Genomic DNA, 16,655 nt, shown 5'->3' on the forward strand with positions numbered 1-16,655 from the left:
AAAGTAAAATAAATATGCATTAATACTAACGGATAGCTTTAAGGGAGGCGAGATATGTTCTCTTATGATATGGGAACTCAAAAGCAGGCAGTGGATGTCTGTGTACACTTAAATGTAGTGCTGCACAACTCTTACAGAACTAAACAGATTGCAGCAAGATGAAAGTAAACTACTTCTAATCATTATTATGATTCTGGGTTAGTAAAGAGGGTTGAAACCTGCCAGGACAGTGAGGCTGGAAAATATGTCACATGGAACTAAGTTAAGTGGAACAACTTGATACGATTAGAATCCTAAACTGTAGCCAGCTCACTCAACTTCAACTTTTGCTAACAATGACAATTGTACCAACTCACACAGCTGCTATATGACATGATTACCTATGGTCTGATCACATTCAGTACATTTGTTCCTCGATGTATTCATAACAATCAGGAGCAGGTGAACCCCCTGGGTCTAGATTTCACATCATGCCCTCTATATATTAAAATGTTATTCTGTAAAATATGTGACATGTCTGTGAGAATTCTCAAATATTTCACAGGCCTCTTCAAACATCTAGAATGTGATGACACAGTGGCTCTCCTAAGATACATGGTGAATGTTATTGCTTTACCTAGGTCTTGTGTTGCTGCAATTCTGTCAGGTACATTGAAACAGAAAGATTTGCTTGATTAAAATTCCAGCCAGTATCTTTAGCAGCGTTTGATTAGCTACTAATCACGAAACTACAACATCAATATCAACCATTCACTAAACCTTAATGAGCATTAGTTTATGCATTAGACGCTTTACAAAACGTTCTGGTTTTTGCTTCCTCTTGAGTGGGCCGAAAAGATTATATTGATCTCTACTATGCTAGAATAAATAATTTGTCTTGTCCAAAAACATGTAAACACATCTCTGTACTTGGTGCACAAATACATTTTAAAGGTGTATGATTTCCCATTTAATTCCCACTTATTTTAGGGGTGTGCAAAGTTGTATGTAAGCCAGGAATCGTCGCAAAGGTCCACAAAGTTTCCAGACTTCACAGGAAGTTAAACTTTGCATTTGAGACGCATTCTCAGCAACCAGAACATAAGATCCAGTGGGATATTCTACTGCAGGAAATAGGTTTATCGTTGTCACTTTGAGCTGACCGTAGCCCGAGTAGCAGTGAGAAAACATGCTGTCACTTTAAAACAATTGCCATTTTTTGATATGTTTTGCCTTTGCCAAGTAAAAAAAAATACACAAAGTTAAGAATTTAGCTAACTGCTAAGATTGCCTGCTAATGGTCAAAATCCCTTATTAGTTGGTGAGTGCAACTTTATGTATTAAGACACAATTTTATCTGTAAAACAACGTTCAAGATAATCATTCTTAACTGTTTCAACTAATGTACAGGCTTATTGTATCCAGTAGTACTCAAATGCCAAAGCCTTATTGCTATTTTCCTTCAAATATGCCAGACTATGCTAGATCGAATCACTTTGAAGTTTCAATTATCCTCTGATGCAAGAGCAATCTTAAAGTCCTTGACCAATTTATGAGGAAATCAAGAAAGCATCCATGTGTCTGAAGTGCAGGGTGTCGGGATTACCTGAATGCCAGAAAGGGTCCATGGGAATCTCTGTCCTGTTCTTTCACCTTTAACCCATTACATCACATCTCACTTTCTTCATCCCATTTTACATTTACTGCTTGTTTATGAATGGCAAAGCAGTTTGAAGACCTCAACTAAAGTGCACTGCATTGCCAATGTTTTTCAAAGCAGTCAAGTCCATCAAAATGGAAGCTGTAGACTTGTCGCTTGTAAGGGAAGTTTCAGTTCAAATAGGGATGGAAAGGGAATTTTTGTTCTTCACTGGGATAAAAGGACTCATTGACATGGTATATTCAACAAAATGCCTTCCTAAACACCCAAATGCGGGAAAAAGTGTGTACAGAGATCCCACCGACCAGTGTGCAACAATGTTTATGGTAAACACATTTTGCCTACCACATGCAAAGAGTATTTTCTATTGCAAAAGATTCCTGATCAATTCAAGTGAATACAAAAGGGGGTGACTGATTTGCATATAGCCATGTCTGAACTGGGGTGGCAGAGTGGGCTAAAGAACGGTGATGGATTAAACTCAGATCTTTTGACTGGGTGTGAGTGTTTGATTGATTCAGATGCTCTGTCCATCACCACCCCCTTTTGTACCGCTTTTGGCCGCCATAAGTGTGGCAGGGTATGCTCAGACGTGACTCCCTTGCTCACTTTGCCACTGGATTTAAGCAAGCCGGGCTGAAGACGGCTGGAATGCCAGAAACCGGTCCTCGGAAGCTTGTTTCCGGTCCAGGGAAGACATGGCTTGGCAGTTCGGGCTGGACTGTTTCCATGAGGCACAGGGTCAGACTGATTTGCATATAGCCATGTCTGAACTGGGGTGGCAGAGTGGGCTAAAGAACGGTGATGGATTATTCCCAGATCTTTTGACTGGGTGTGAGTGTGTGATTGATTCAGATGCTCCGTCCATCACCACCCCCCTTTTGTACCGCAATTCAAGTGAAGGCTTTAGATTTGCATCTATCACAGGATTCAATTTCCTACAAAGATTTTAATTCTCAGTGCCTGTTGTATATTTGTGATACTACTTGAGATATTGTTTTATTTTACAAATTCAAGGTTCTCTTAATGGAATTTGTATTATTTTAAAAATCAAATATACTTGGTCATTCTGTTGTATACATCTTTTTAAGGTCGAGCTTAGACAACACTTGCAATATCTCGCCGAGACATGTTGTATATACCTTGTGGGCTTAAAGCCCTCTCGTTGTTTTTAATTTGTTACTTCTAGTATCCTTTAAAAAAGCTTGCTTGCTAATGGTTAATCTTTTCTATTTCTCCTTCCTTTTCGTGTTTTGTTTCCTCCCATCGGAGCACACTCAAATTACCTGCAGCCTTACACTTGTCCCATGTTAACATGTGTTTAATGACTACCTTTTCCTTTGTTTAAGAGTACCCAACACAAGCGCTCAATGTTTTCAGTCGCTCAGAGCTCCAAGTTCTATAAACATGCCTGTAATTAATGTTCTTATCTCCTCACATTTGCTTCGCATAAAAAGACTAAGATCAAATATAAGACCTGTTTTCGAGGGGCCTATTTAAATTTCTCTCTCTGGTTTTAAGGTCAGGAGATTTACACCACCCACTTTGCTGATCCAGCTGTCCCCTCAGCCCCTCTCTTTCCGTGTGCATCCCTTATAAGCCACCGGTGACATATCCCACAGATATGATGACATGGTCCTCTCGCCCGGTGCTCTGAGGCAGTGCAGGCACCAGTGTGTCCTCTTTGCTGCAGTAAGTGGATGCCGTCACACACTCGCTGCAAGCACTGGTAGTCTCCTCCAAGGTTGTCCTCTGTGCCCAGGGGCAAGGAAGTAGCGTTAGGACCACCTCTCCTCCATTCATGGATCAATGACGATTGAGTCTGCTGCTGCAGCAGCACACCCACAACATAGGCCCACACGGCGGTGGCGCTGCTAGAGGCATGCCAGCCCTGCCATTCCCTCTCTCTTTCCGGCCGCCTTTGGTGGTGAAAGACTTCCCTCTTCTAGTCGCAGCCTTGCACACTTTTGTGGCTACAGTATTGTTTACATACAAGTATGGATAACACCTTAAGCCAATCTTGACTTTTTAAGCCAACCATTGGTGCATTATGGGAATTTAAGTTTTGTTCATACTTTGTGAGTATAGATTAAAACGCTAGGACTGGGCTAAGGTCTAGGATTTGAGCATTATAGGATTTGAAGTTTTCTTTTTTGGTCATGCATGACAGTGCACATGTGCTGTTGATGCGAGGAGTATTGCTTACAGTAAACGGCTTGAAGCTCACCAATGGCTTACCATTCGATTGGCTTGATTGCCACTATCCGTTACTGCTTCCTAAGAGGCCAGCATGGGCCAGGCATCACTTCCTTTCCTCTGTGTGGCGTACAGACCAAGCCCACATTTATTCATTCTAATTAGTGTTTGTCATCTGCTCCAGTTGTGATTCAGGTACTATTTCCCACCCCTACCTTCACCCAACCATTGTCTGATTCCCCCCTTTCCCAGCCATAACAGTGATGGCCTTGTCATAGTGCTTTTTCCCTTTACTTGTAATCCCGATTCATCTTAATAAGCAATGACTCTACACTACCGGGGACCACAGTAAAAACCCCCTTCTTGTACTAATAATGAAACAGAATCAATGACTGAAGGTGTGACATGGTGCCATTGCTAACACTGCATGCTGTTTGCAAAAAATAGGCAAGCAGCTTCAGATAGGAATTTTCAGCTGAAAAGAAAGAAACATAGAAAACATCTGCAGAAATAGCAAAGATGCAATTGAAATGAAACATTAAAAAGGAACACAACGTAAACTAACCCCCAGGAGCAAATTGCAACTTACCTACATGAGTAAAGTATCAATATTAAAAAAGACCCACAACACAACTTCTATTTACTGAAAGCATTAAGCCATTGGATAAGCAAAGATAACATTTCAGAATATAGAAAACACAAATGTATCCTTATTTGCCAATATTACAAAAACACAGGAAATATGCAAACAGGCACACATACTCATCAAGACACCATTACATGCTACCCTATGCCCAAATATATCACCGACTTAAAAAACTGTGTCAGTCTGTACTTTGGAAATACATTTACAGTACCAGCTTAAATAATATACATAGCAATTCATCCCTTACAACAGCTGTAAAAAAACTGATAGCTAGATAGAAAAAAGGGAGAATAGATTCAGCATTCAAAGCATACTACCTAATGTTATTTGTGATTGTTCAGAGTATCAGTTTTATTAAAAATTGCTCTGCTATGAGACTTAGGCCACTCAATTTCAGTTCCTCACCCACAGTTGTAACAGTTAAGCTAACTCTATTGGCTAATGCCTCTGATACTGAAATATTTGTCTGACTTAAACATCGTAGGTCTGAATGCGAGCAGGATAAAGTGATACCCACAAGGTAGGGCTATACTAACATGTATATGCTAGAAGAAAATGTAGTTTTTACCTCAAATAGGTGGTTGCAAACTTAAATTAGGAGATTCATTTAAACTTGCATGATATACATTTTATATTAAAAGCATGTTAATAATAGTGGATAAAAACCTTAGTATGGAGGACCCCCATTAGTATCTTGTGGTATAGCAAAAGGGAATTAAAAACTATTGTAATGGGGAAGAGAGAGGCAGGCATAAATGAGAGAACACTAGGCTCTATGTACGTAGTTATTACTCAGCCCCTATAAAGAAGGAATACAAAATTATTTATGAATTGTGCGAAATACGCAACATAGATTCTATCTTACAAGATTGTGCTTAGGCACATTGTACTTTAAGGTAGCGTTTCCTAAAAAGGCGGTATGGTCACAGACTCTTCCCAAATATCAATGTGATGGCACTTCTAATCAATCAATTATGCATTTTATCTTGTCCTGTAAATTTTACAAGGTTGCAAGAAAACAAATAATACGACTATTGTTTGTTACTGGAAACTATACTTATCAGGAAGCTTTTAAGTATATTTGCTCATTAGGAAATGTGGACCTGTGTTACTCTGTAACTACTTTTATTATAACTGCCATCTCTAGAAGAAAAAGCCTTTCATACCTTGAAGTATTAACATATGAGGATGGGTCAAGATAATATATGCTACAAAGAGAGATGCTTTAGTTATTTATGAGCGATATGAGGTATGAATACTATTATTTTGATTTTCGGAAGACATATGTATACCTTAAACAAAGTAACTACTGTATGAAGTAAGATGTTTTAGATATTCACAGGAGATAATATTTTTTACATGATTTTTAAGAGATCGATATATAGTTTGAAATCAACTCGTTTTTAAATCTTTTTAGATTTTCTTGAGATACTGAGAAATGATTTAAAGTGTTTCTCAATCTTTTGGTAATGGTTTTATGACTCTTTTCTGGATATCATTTTAATCGAATAAATATTGATTGACTTGACTTGATATACCCGTTCTCATAATAGCAAATATTCATGTCCATGACTCACAGTTACCATATTATGGTTCAGCTCTTCAGTCTGAGTGACATAGCCATTTCTGCTGGGTTTAGCAATGCCTTTCACGTGAAAACAAGACTCATACCGATTGATTACTGCCCCTTTGTCTGCTACTGCCGAATTTATCAATGATAAGATGCCTTAGAAGTGCATGTTAAATGAGACACATTTTAAAAGCCTGCAGAATATACTTGTTGCTAAAACACATTTCTATTGCTCAGCAGATCTGCAGTTCCAATTGTCACACTACAACTACTAAGCTGTACACCAAGCAACCGGCTACATAGTAGGGATCATAATGCATTAAAGTGAAGACAAAAAGTTTACATTGGTGATGTGCTTTGTAATTACTGCCTCACATAGACCTCACGGCTAAAGAAAAAAAGAGGATGTTCCCACATGAACTCATCTCTCCGCTGCACCAATGAAATGGCCACCCAAATTAGTGACATGGCGAAACACCTTATGCCGTAAAAGACAGCTATAACTAATCAATAGATGATGAATGCGATGAATGGCACATGTAAAAACTATAGCTAAGCTCAATACCTCTTTCTGAAAAGTTTATATGAGAGTTGTGAACATCTATCCCTGTATGCCAAACCGAAACAAGCATTGGCATTGGCAGTAATACAGGCTTATAGTTGGAAATGCTATCCAGACTTACTGAGTTTGGCATTTTTTGGAATTGTGCCTTTCCTAGGGTTCTTTTGTAGGATATATGGTGGTTTGAGACCTCTTTTCATAGCTGATTAAGTCCAGTCTATTCTAAATTTCTTTCTTTTTTTTGCAGATTTATATAGTGTGAACTTGGCACAAAGGCATCAAAGTGCTTTAAGTAAGCACCGGATTAAATAACGCAATGCAATGGCCTCTGCAACGTGGCAGATTTACACCCTTATGTTGTTGACAAGCTAGGGAAAGAGTGGCTCGGGATCCATTGGGATCTTGCATGTGTAGCTAAAGACCTCTTTAGGTCAGGGTATTAAAGAAAACACCCATCAATGATTGGTGAGGATCCTCTCACCAACAATAATATATTTCTCTGCATTCCAATGCTTAGTAGTCCTTCAAAATGATCCAATATGTTTTGCAGGGGTAGCAGAATATGTATTTGAGGCCAGATTAGTAGTCTTATCTGGCACTGGGTTAAACAATATATCTGTAGCAAAAAGTGGCTAGTGGTGAACTCAGACAAAGAGATCAATGCTCTTATACTGAGATCCACAAACTGATAGTGTAAAGACACTAGAAATTAAGCCACAAACACACGTTCCAATGTATTGCTCAAATAACCCTAAAACCAGTGTCCTCCTGGGTTCCATCTACAACAGCAATTGAATACCCACTTCCCCAATTAAGTTAGTATTTGAAGTGTGCAGAAATGTTGGGGTGTATTCCCTGATGTATTTGTAGGTATTTCCCAAAACCTGGTGTTAAGTACCAGATGAACTATTCTGATAAAGATTTATATAAATGTTAACACTTTTGTATATCTTTCGCATCTCTCTGTAATTAATTTCCAGCAATGAATACATGAAATAAATGCCATACAAAACAATCTCTTTATATGTAGTTCAACAGTTCATCAAAATATGGAGAATGTGGTAGTCTGACCCTTACCATCATTTTTTCAAACAGATCCATGATTTCCTTCTCCGACAGGTTCTTGTAGCGCTCATCATACAGGGGCTGGGGAACCGGGAATTCGGTTGCAGATGATGGTGAATCAACAGCATGCTGAATAAGGGGCTTCTCCTTTTTGCCTGTTACTTTCCTTAAACTTGTTATTCTGCCTCGCTGAATGTGAAAAAGGAACAAAGTGTCTATTAGTGAGAGCCTTGCTAGCCATGACACTTATTTGATAGCTAGAAGTCTGAATAAAACAATGGATTGAATTTTATCACATGAGAGAACTATAAGGTTTTTGTGTCAAAAAAATCGAAAGCAAGCTCATCACAACTGAATTCAACTAAAGTTAGAATTAATAAAATATTTGCACATTCTTCTTTTCAGATTTAAACTATGTTCATACTTCTACAAGACAGGTCTACCTTTAAAGGGGGACATAGCAGACTGTTGTGACAGGGTAAACCAAGACAGAGCAGCATGGTGGAAGTCACGGCTACTACAGAGAATATCTTCGGACACAGAATGATCACCTGCCTGTAGACTACAGCATGGTCAGTGGTGTAAGCCGACTTTACTCAAAGTGCTGCCATGTTGTGGACAGTTAAAAATGAATTAAAATAGAAGAATGGAAGACTGGGCTTTCTTCTTTATGCCGTACAACATACGGCTGACATGCTTTATTATGGTGGTGCCCTACTCAGTGGTACAATGCTGATTCTCAAAGGTTTTAGCATTACGTCTATGTACTTTAACCTTAATTCCTCTGTGCTGACTAGTGAGATCAGCAAGAGGAGTGACTGTTTTACATTTTTGTTGTTTACCAAGAAAACATTTTATCATTTCAACTGTTTCAAGTTTCTTTTTTTCAATTTTAAACATGCTTTTTTCTTGTCACCACTGTAGCGTCTTCCCAGCAGGGATATCCGAAATTGACTATGCCATATACAGAGTTTAGAATCACACGTCTTTATTCATCTGTGTACACCTGCAAACTCAATATTCTAAAGCAACATTTACTGCAATACACTCTAGCCATTATGTCATAGCTCTATGGAGTTCATTAGGAACCAACATGTTTCCATCATTGTTAACTCGCAAGACACTACATTTCCTCCACTGTTAACTGAAAACAAAACAATTTTACAAAATATGTACACATATATACATTTAAATCTCTTCAATTAATCTCTTTGGTGCTGTAATTGTCTGACCCGAACAGGTTGTGCAAAGTTGATACCTGCCACCATTGTGATCCAAGAGCTGTTGTGATGCTGAAAAGACAGCTGCAGACACGGGTGCTTCAGAGTCAGTCTCTCCTTCACAATGGAGATCTGGTGAACTAAGAATCATAAGCCGAAAGTGAGAAGTCTTTGGTAATACACTTCCCAGGACACTGGACAGTCACCATGTATCATTTGGTTGATACCACTTGGAAGGATACTGCATCAAAGAGAGCATCAGATTTTCTTTTCTGTATCTGACGTGTGAGCACTCTGTCTTGTCTCTGGAAGTCTGCATTTTTTGCATGTTTTCATTAGTGTATCGGGGGGGGGGGGCGCGCTCTAGCCTGTAGTCTCGAGATGGCAAACAAAGAAACTTGACAGCACCCAACCTCTCTGCTTTTCAATGCAGCTGCTGGAACTGCTAAGGGCGGCCAGAGAGCTAGCTATGCCACTGCATGTCGTCTTCGGTCAGCATATGTTTTCATCTTTTGTATCTGAACTAAGTCCCTCATACAAGTTGCATTCTCATCTCTTTCTCTCATGTTGGTCCACTGGGGTATTTCGGTTGTCATTGGTCTCCCGAACATTAATGCTGCTGGATTTTCACCAGTGCAAAATGAACGATTAACGGACAGAATGAATGCAGAACAATGTCATACATTCACCCCAGTACAGAGATCTGGGCCTAAATCCATTGTTTTTTTGCACACCATGCCACTCCAGTTTGGCTCCAGCCATATGCAAATCAGTCTTGCCCCTGCACCCAATTGTAACAGTCCCACCCGAACTGCCAGGCCAGGTCCTCCCTGAAGTGGAAACAAGCATCCTCAGACTGCTTTCGGCCTTTCAGCCCTCATCAGCCAGGATAGCTATACTCCAGTCGTATGGAGAGTATTGGACCCACCTCTGGGCATACCCGTCCCACTCGGGGTGACAAATGTGAAAATAACAATTGATAGACAGAATGCAGAACAATGTCATACATTCACCCCAGTACAGAGATCGGAACCTAAATCCATTGTTTTATTAATCACCATGCCAATCCAGTTTGGCTCCAGACATACGCAAATCAGTCTTGACCCTGCCCCCAATAGGAACAGCCCGGCCAGAACTGCCAGGCCAGATCCTCCCTGGACTGGAAACAAGCATCCTAGGACCGGTTTCGGGCTTTCACCCCTCATCAGCCAGGATAGCTTGACTCCAGTGGTATGGAGAGCACGGGACCCATGTCTGTACATACCGTCCCACTCGGGGAGACAAATGCAAAAAGAACAATTGATGGAAAGAATGCAGAACAATGTCATACATTCACCCCAGTACAGAGATCTGGGCCTAAATCCATCGTTTCTTTGCTATCACCAGTGGTCGAGTGAGGTGTTGAACAGTGAGCCCTTAATGTAGAGTTTAACACAGTTTGTAAGTTGAGCTTCTCAAGTGTAGCACGCTGCGCAACTTTCATTAGCTTACTCATAAATATCTCAACCAGTCCATTAGCATCAGGCGATTGAGAGTGATCTTTTGATGCTTTATACTCAGATGCTCTAAGAAGTCTTTGAACTCATGATTAAGAGGCGGGCCATTGTCAGATTTTAGGATGAGTAGAACACCCCAGATCACAAAGATGCCATCCAGTCTCTCAATGACTCGCTTTTGTGTAGTGGATAAGAGATCCTCAATTAATGGAAATCGCGAGCATTCATCCATAGTCACCATCAGGTAATGTCCATTGTCAAGTAGACCGAAAAAGTCAATAGATATTCTCTCCAAGGTATGCTTCGGGAGTTGTGACATGTTCAGGGTGTGTTGAGTAACGTTTGTAGATAGCCAGATGCATACATGACATGGCTTCAATTCCTTTTCAACTCGCTCGTCAAGATATGGAAACTAGACTCAGTCTTGGAGACCTCGGTTTGTGGCATCCATTCCATATGTCCTTCATGGGCCAGTTTGATCATTTTCTGCTGCAGACTCTCTGGAATCAAGAGTCTTGACCCTCCCAATATAGCCCCCTCTTGAGTTATAGACAGTTCATCTTTAACATTTCTGTATTTTTGATATTCACCCCCACTGGTGAGAGGTCAAGTGTGCTGATTCTACGACTGATGTGTAAATATTTATTTCAACTTTAGCAGGATGCTATTGTGGCTCATTGTGGTGATAATCTAGGCTAATGTATTGGCAGCTGGTGTGTTAGCGATCACAATGAAGTTGATATAAGCTTCAGGTGACTTGGATTTAGTGGGCAATCTGGAAACATAGTCAGTAGGGTTCTGATCCTTTGCTGGATGATGCACAATATTATAATTGTACTTTTTTAGCCATAGTCTCCAACGTTCAATAAGAGGGGGCATCTTGGTTTTTGGATTGCCAAATATAGTTAGCTTGTTGATGAGTTTCCATACAATAATACATGAAAGTGTTCACACGTCCATACCACATTAAAACATTCTTTTTCAAGTTGTGAGTAAGCACGTTCTGGTTGGGACAAACTCCTACTCGTCTATGCCACAATATTCCTTTGAGTATTCGGGTGTCCACTGTGCTGGGCAAGGATACCACCTAACCTAACTTGGCTCGCATCAATAGGAACCTCTGTGTGAAGTTTTGTATTGAAATAAACCATTTCAGCAACATTCAATTGCTTGTATGATTTTCTTAAAACTGCTCTCACATTCATATGACCACTGAAATGGAACATTATTTTTCGTCAACGGTCCCAATGGAACACAGTGGCACAGTCTTGTACATATGTAGAACAGTGGCTAGCCCAAAAATGAAAGCACTATTGAAACATCTTGTGGGGGGGTCAGCACTGGACAGCTCTTGAAGTTTAGCAGTATCAGGTGTCCAACCCCATCAGAAAAGATGTAGCCAAAGAATTTTAAGTTTTCCTTACTAAACTCAAATATTTGTCTGCATTCAAAGTCAAACCTGCAACAGCCAGTAAACGAAATACTTGTGTGGCAGCCTTATCATGCTCTTTTTGAGTAGCTCTGAAAACTAATAGGCCATCACTATAATTGAACACATTCATGAGAGGCTCTATGATACGTTGAATGACGTCTTGAAAAAGTTCTACAGCTGATGACACACCAAAGCATAGCTGTTTGTATCAAAACGGACCAATAAGTGTAGAAAATGTTGTAATGTACTGCAGTTGTCTTTGAATTTTAACTGATGATATCCTTTGTTCAAATCAAGGCAGGAGAAAACCTTTGCACTGTTTAATTGTATAATCATATCAGCAATGTGTAGACCTGTATGTCATGCTCGTTCAATTGCCTTGTTTGCCTGACGCATGTCAATGCATATTCATACCACTCCTTCACTGTCCTGTTTGGACACTACCATGATGGTATAAACCTATGGCATGTGACCAGTGGAACACTCAATGATATCATGCTTAAGTAAAGATTCAAGTTCTTTTTCAACAGCATATTGAAAATGAAAAGCAATTTGCCTATGTCTTTGAGCACTAGGATAAATGTCCTCATTATTATGCAATTTTACTTTCATCGTCTTAAGCTTTCTCAAAATATGAAACAATGAAGGGAACTGTTTCATAGTAAGAATTCATGTTGTAGCTCATGGAAATCAGTGCCATAACATACTGACATGGAGGAACTGTTTAGCGATGATTTAGATGGCATTCGACTTTGATCAGTGTTGATTCGTCGTACTTGACCTCTCCGTTAGGCTTTATGGGTGCACGTCAAGCAATCCTCCTGGAACATTCCACCGGCCATTTTGACTTTGCACCATGATGCACTTGTTTTCTCCTTGCTTTAACACCATCACAAAGTGGTCCTCCTTTCCACAGCGCTTACATACCTGTCCAATGATGGGACCTTTATCTTTGTGTGGAAACGGAAAGTCTACATCTAAAACATAACTTCTTTTTACATTTAGACATCACCTTGTGTCCTTCAATCTTTTGCTCTGACTTTCATTTGACACTCAGGACTGATTCATTCTAGGCACCTAAGGGCTCCATGTCAGCAGCTTGTCAATCAGCATGCTCTTCAGCTCTTGTAGCGACTCATTCCAAACTCAGACTTTCTCTCAGCATTCCCCTTCTGAAGGAAATGGACAAGCAATCATTAGTGACTCTGAGACGTATGGCTTCTTCATCATTAAATTAATTGAACATACAGAGATTGATGAGTAGGGCAAGTCTGGCTACAAATTCATTGATGGTTTCGCCAACTTTCTGTCATTATTAACTGAAAATATATCTTTCATAGTCAGCATCTGGCATTGGATTGAACTTGAGTTTCAAGGTTTCTTTAATCTGACGGAATGCGATTTCTTCGTCAGTTTGTGGCATTTTCTTTATTACTTCCTTTACGTCATCACCAGCAAGATTTTTGAGGTATTTGATCATCTTTTTGTTATCAGTCTCTTCAAGTGCATCAATGATATCTTCAAACGTCTCTATCCACGTAGTCCATCGGTCGCTAAAATTTTGCTTTTTGGCAGTATCGAATGATGATGGTGGTTTCAAGAAAGCTGCCGCATTGTAACCAAATGTGGTTATTGCTGACACTAACAGTGGAGTTCCCTCTGACACCATTTGCCCAGTTAGGACCACAGTCTTTTTTTTTTTTTTTTAAAGAACTTTATTCGGTTTTCATGATGAAAGCCATAAAAGTACAAATATACACAATAAAAAATAAGAAAGGTTATTAATAACATTAGGTTCAAAACATATAAAAGATTAATCTCTCACAGAGAGCACTATACTGTCTCTAAAGTCCGTATTTAATGCAGCTATATGATTTTTCATAAGTTCGTGCGATGCCTGAGGCACAGTTTTAAATAATGTACGACAGATTTCGTTGCTAAGGTGTTTTCCAAAAACTGCAGCGCCAGGTACGCTGGGCGGCATCTGCGGATCTTCATGACTTTTAAAATTGGTATAATCCACCTTTTGCGAAGTGGCGTGTAAAATCTGCAAAAGAAGAGAACATGTATCGTGGACTGAGATGAGATAGAGTCACAGGGGCACGGTGTTGTGTTGAGTGACCATATGTTCTGTGACGGAAATGAGACCATAATATGAAAGATTAAACCTGAAGCGAGTGAGAAGAAATTTTTCAAATTGCGTCAGGTCATACTGCAGATACGGTTGAATAGATGGAATCAATTGTATCATAAGGCAGTGTTGGACTGAGGGCTTTCCTATTTCGGACATCAGTCGCAGTTGTGTTAGATGGGACAGGCATAACTTTTTTAGATCTTTCTTTGGTAAGTCTGTTACTGACAGAGATTCTTCGAAGAACCTCGAGAGACCGATATCCTCAAGGAAGGATTTTACATACTTTAGCCACTTAATCTTGTTCATACAATCTAGCTTCATACAGTCCTTGATAATTGCTCTTGTCAAGTGGCATTCATCTGTTGCCCATATTCCGCGCCACAGCATGATGGGTTGGATCTTAATGAGGTCTGAGATATGATCCAGTCCAAGTTCCAAGTGGCAACCGAAAGTAGTTGTGGTTTTGGGGACTGCTAGCAAGAATTTTAAAAAGAGGTTTTCAATTTTCTGTATTTGTTCAGCGTTAGCTGTTCCCCAGACTCCTGCCCCAAAAATGGCAGTACTGATGCATTTTACGTTATACATTTTTAGCATCTCTGTTATAGGTCTTTTTCCCAGACGGAGGGAGAACGCTTTTAACGCTCCAATTGTTCTTGAGAGAGACAGCTTACGTGAGATGATTGCTTGCTTCCAGTTAAACTCTTCGTCAATAGTGATGCCGAGGTATGAGTAAGTTTTAGTTCTTTCGAGAGGGATTTTATCCACAAATATTGACTTTACTTTTTTCCTTTTGGTACCTGCGTGCATCACGAAGGTTTTTTTTATGTTGACTTTTAGATTGAGGCTTGCCATGAATGTACAGTAGTTGTTTAGTGCTTTTTGTAATTGGATCGGGGTTCGTGCCAGGATCACCGCATCGTCAGCGTATAACAATGCTGGGATTGGTCGCCGACCCACTTCTGGCAGATCTTTTACGCCCTGTAGCATGGCAGCTTCTAGTCCGTTTGTGTATAGCGTAAATAGGAAGGGGGCCAGTACGCACCCTTGCCTGAACCCCTTCTGTACTGGAAAGCTGTCGGTGAGTTGGCCCTCCAGTCCGTATCGAACCTTTCCCGTGGCTCCACAGTATAACTCGCGCAGGAAGTCTCTGATTGCAGGCTCGATCCCCATTTGTAGCATTATTGCCCAAAGTTTTGAATGATCCACACAGTCAAACGCTGCCGTAAGGTCAACGTAGACCATGTGTAGAGTTGATTTTTTTGCTGAGGTGTATTTTCCAGCCAGTAGTGTTAAATTCAAAACTTGGTCCACAGTACTCAGGCCTGACCAGAACCCATATTGAAGATCTGATAGTGCCCCTTGTTCTGTTGACCACTCCTGGAGACGATCTAGAAGTATCCTCCCTGCCATCTTCCCGATCGAATCCAGGAGGGAGATGGGACGGTAACAGGTGGGAGAGTCTCTATTGCCTTTCTTAAATATGGGGACCAGGATTGATGTAGACTAGGACTTTGGGAGGCTGGTTTCCTTGGCTGCATTCAAAACCCTGGTTAGGAGAGGGGACCAGAGATCAGGGAGTGATTTGTAAAGGTCCATTGGGACTGAGTCCGGTCCTGGGGCTTTACCATTTTTTGCAGTCTTTATCGCTTTTGATACCTCATTCATAGTGAATTGAATTTTTATCGGGTAGGTCACCGGAGGGAGGAGCTGGGGGGTAGGGACCGGGTCTCCAGATTTATCCATACCGAAGACCTCCGCGAAATGCCTCACCCAATCCTTGGCGTTTATTGCAACATCCAGCGAAGGACCGTCGTTTTTTCCATTTAAGAATGGTGATTTAACGATTTTCCAGAATGCTATTTGTCCTTTTGTGTGCTGCTGCTTAGGAGTTGGGTCCAGAGATTTCTTTGTATCTCTTTTTTTCTCTGCCTGAGTGAGAGCTTGTATGTTTTCCTTAATTGCCCAATCTCTTCTCTGTTTCGATCTTTCTTAGCTAGGGCTTTCTTTAATGCTGTGTAGGTTTTTGTGCACTGAGTGTCAAACCAACCTTTTATTGGTTTATTGTTTTGTTTCCTGGGTTTGGTTAGTTCTTTACCGATAACTTTCACTATCTCATTATAATTGATCAGAGTTTCCATTGGAGTGGCCAGGGGATTTAGACAAGTATCAATATGAGTCATGCATTTTTTGATTATACTTGTGCAGATTGAATCTTGGTCGAGGTTACCCCATTTGAGGGTGAAACCATTCAGTCTGTTCAATGTGAGGTTCTCTTGGTGTAAAGGGCCGGTATAATCCTTTACTTGCGTTTTGTGATGACCAGGCTCTAAGTAGATTAGAGTAAGTGGATAATGGTCACTAAGTACGTTGTTATCCACTGCGAAGTGCTTTATGCTTGTGGCGCTATTAATGGAGATTAGGATGTAATCAATTAATGTTTGGGCGCCTCTCCCGTGAAACGTTGATTTAAATTGGATAGTTGGCGTCGTTAGCAAGTTAGCAAACCCTATGTCTAACTCAGACATGATGGCCTGTATGATGTTTCCTTCTTCTGTATGGGAAAAATGAATAACAGGGTAGTCTTGTTCATCTGTAATCCCACATGTTGGGGCGTTGCTTTTGCTGCAGATATTAAGATTGAAATCTCCTCCCCAAATTATGGTGTGGGTGACTTTAGCATGTTTGTTTTTTAGTT

The 16,655-nt window shown here is 40.3% G+C and overlaps 1 protein-coding gene across 1 annotated transcript in view; it reads right to left on the reverse strand.

Moving 5' to 3' along the window:
* Positions 1 to 16,655, reverse strand: part of DIAPH2 (diaphanous related formin 2) — a 3,821,702-nt gene that overhangs the window by 3,512,091 nt on the left and 292,956 nt on the right. Inside the window, exon 2 of the mRNA XM_086964614.1 lies at positions 7,691 to 7,867. Within this exon, the coding sequence (XP_086820740.1) occupies positions 7,691 to 7,867 (177 nt within the window). The remainder of the gene's footprint in view (positions 1 to 7,690; positions 7,868 to 16,655) is intronic.

Source organism: Lissotriton vulgaris, chromosome 4_1 (genome assembly GCF_964263255.1).
Source record: "Lissotriton vulgaris chromosome 4_1, aLisVul1.2, whole genome shotgun sequence".
Classification (NCBI taxonomy): domain Eukaryota; kingdom Metazoa; phylum Chordata; class Amphibia; order Caudata; family Salamandridae; genus Lissotriton; species Lissotriton vulgaris.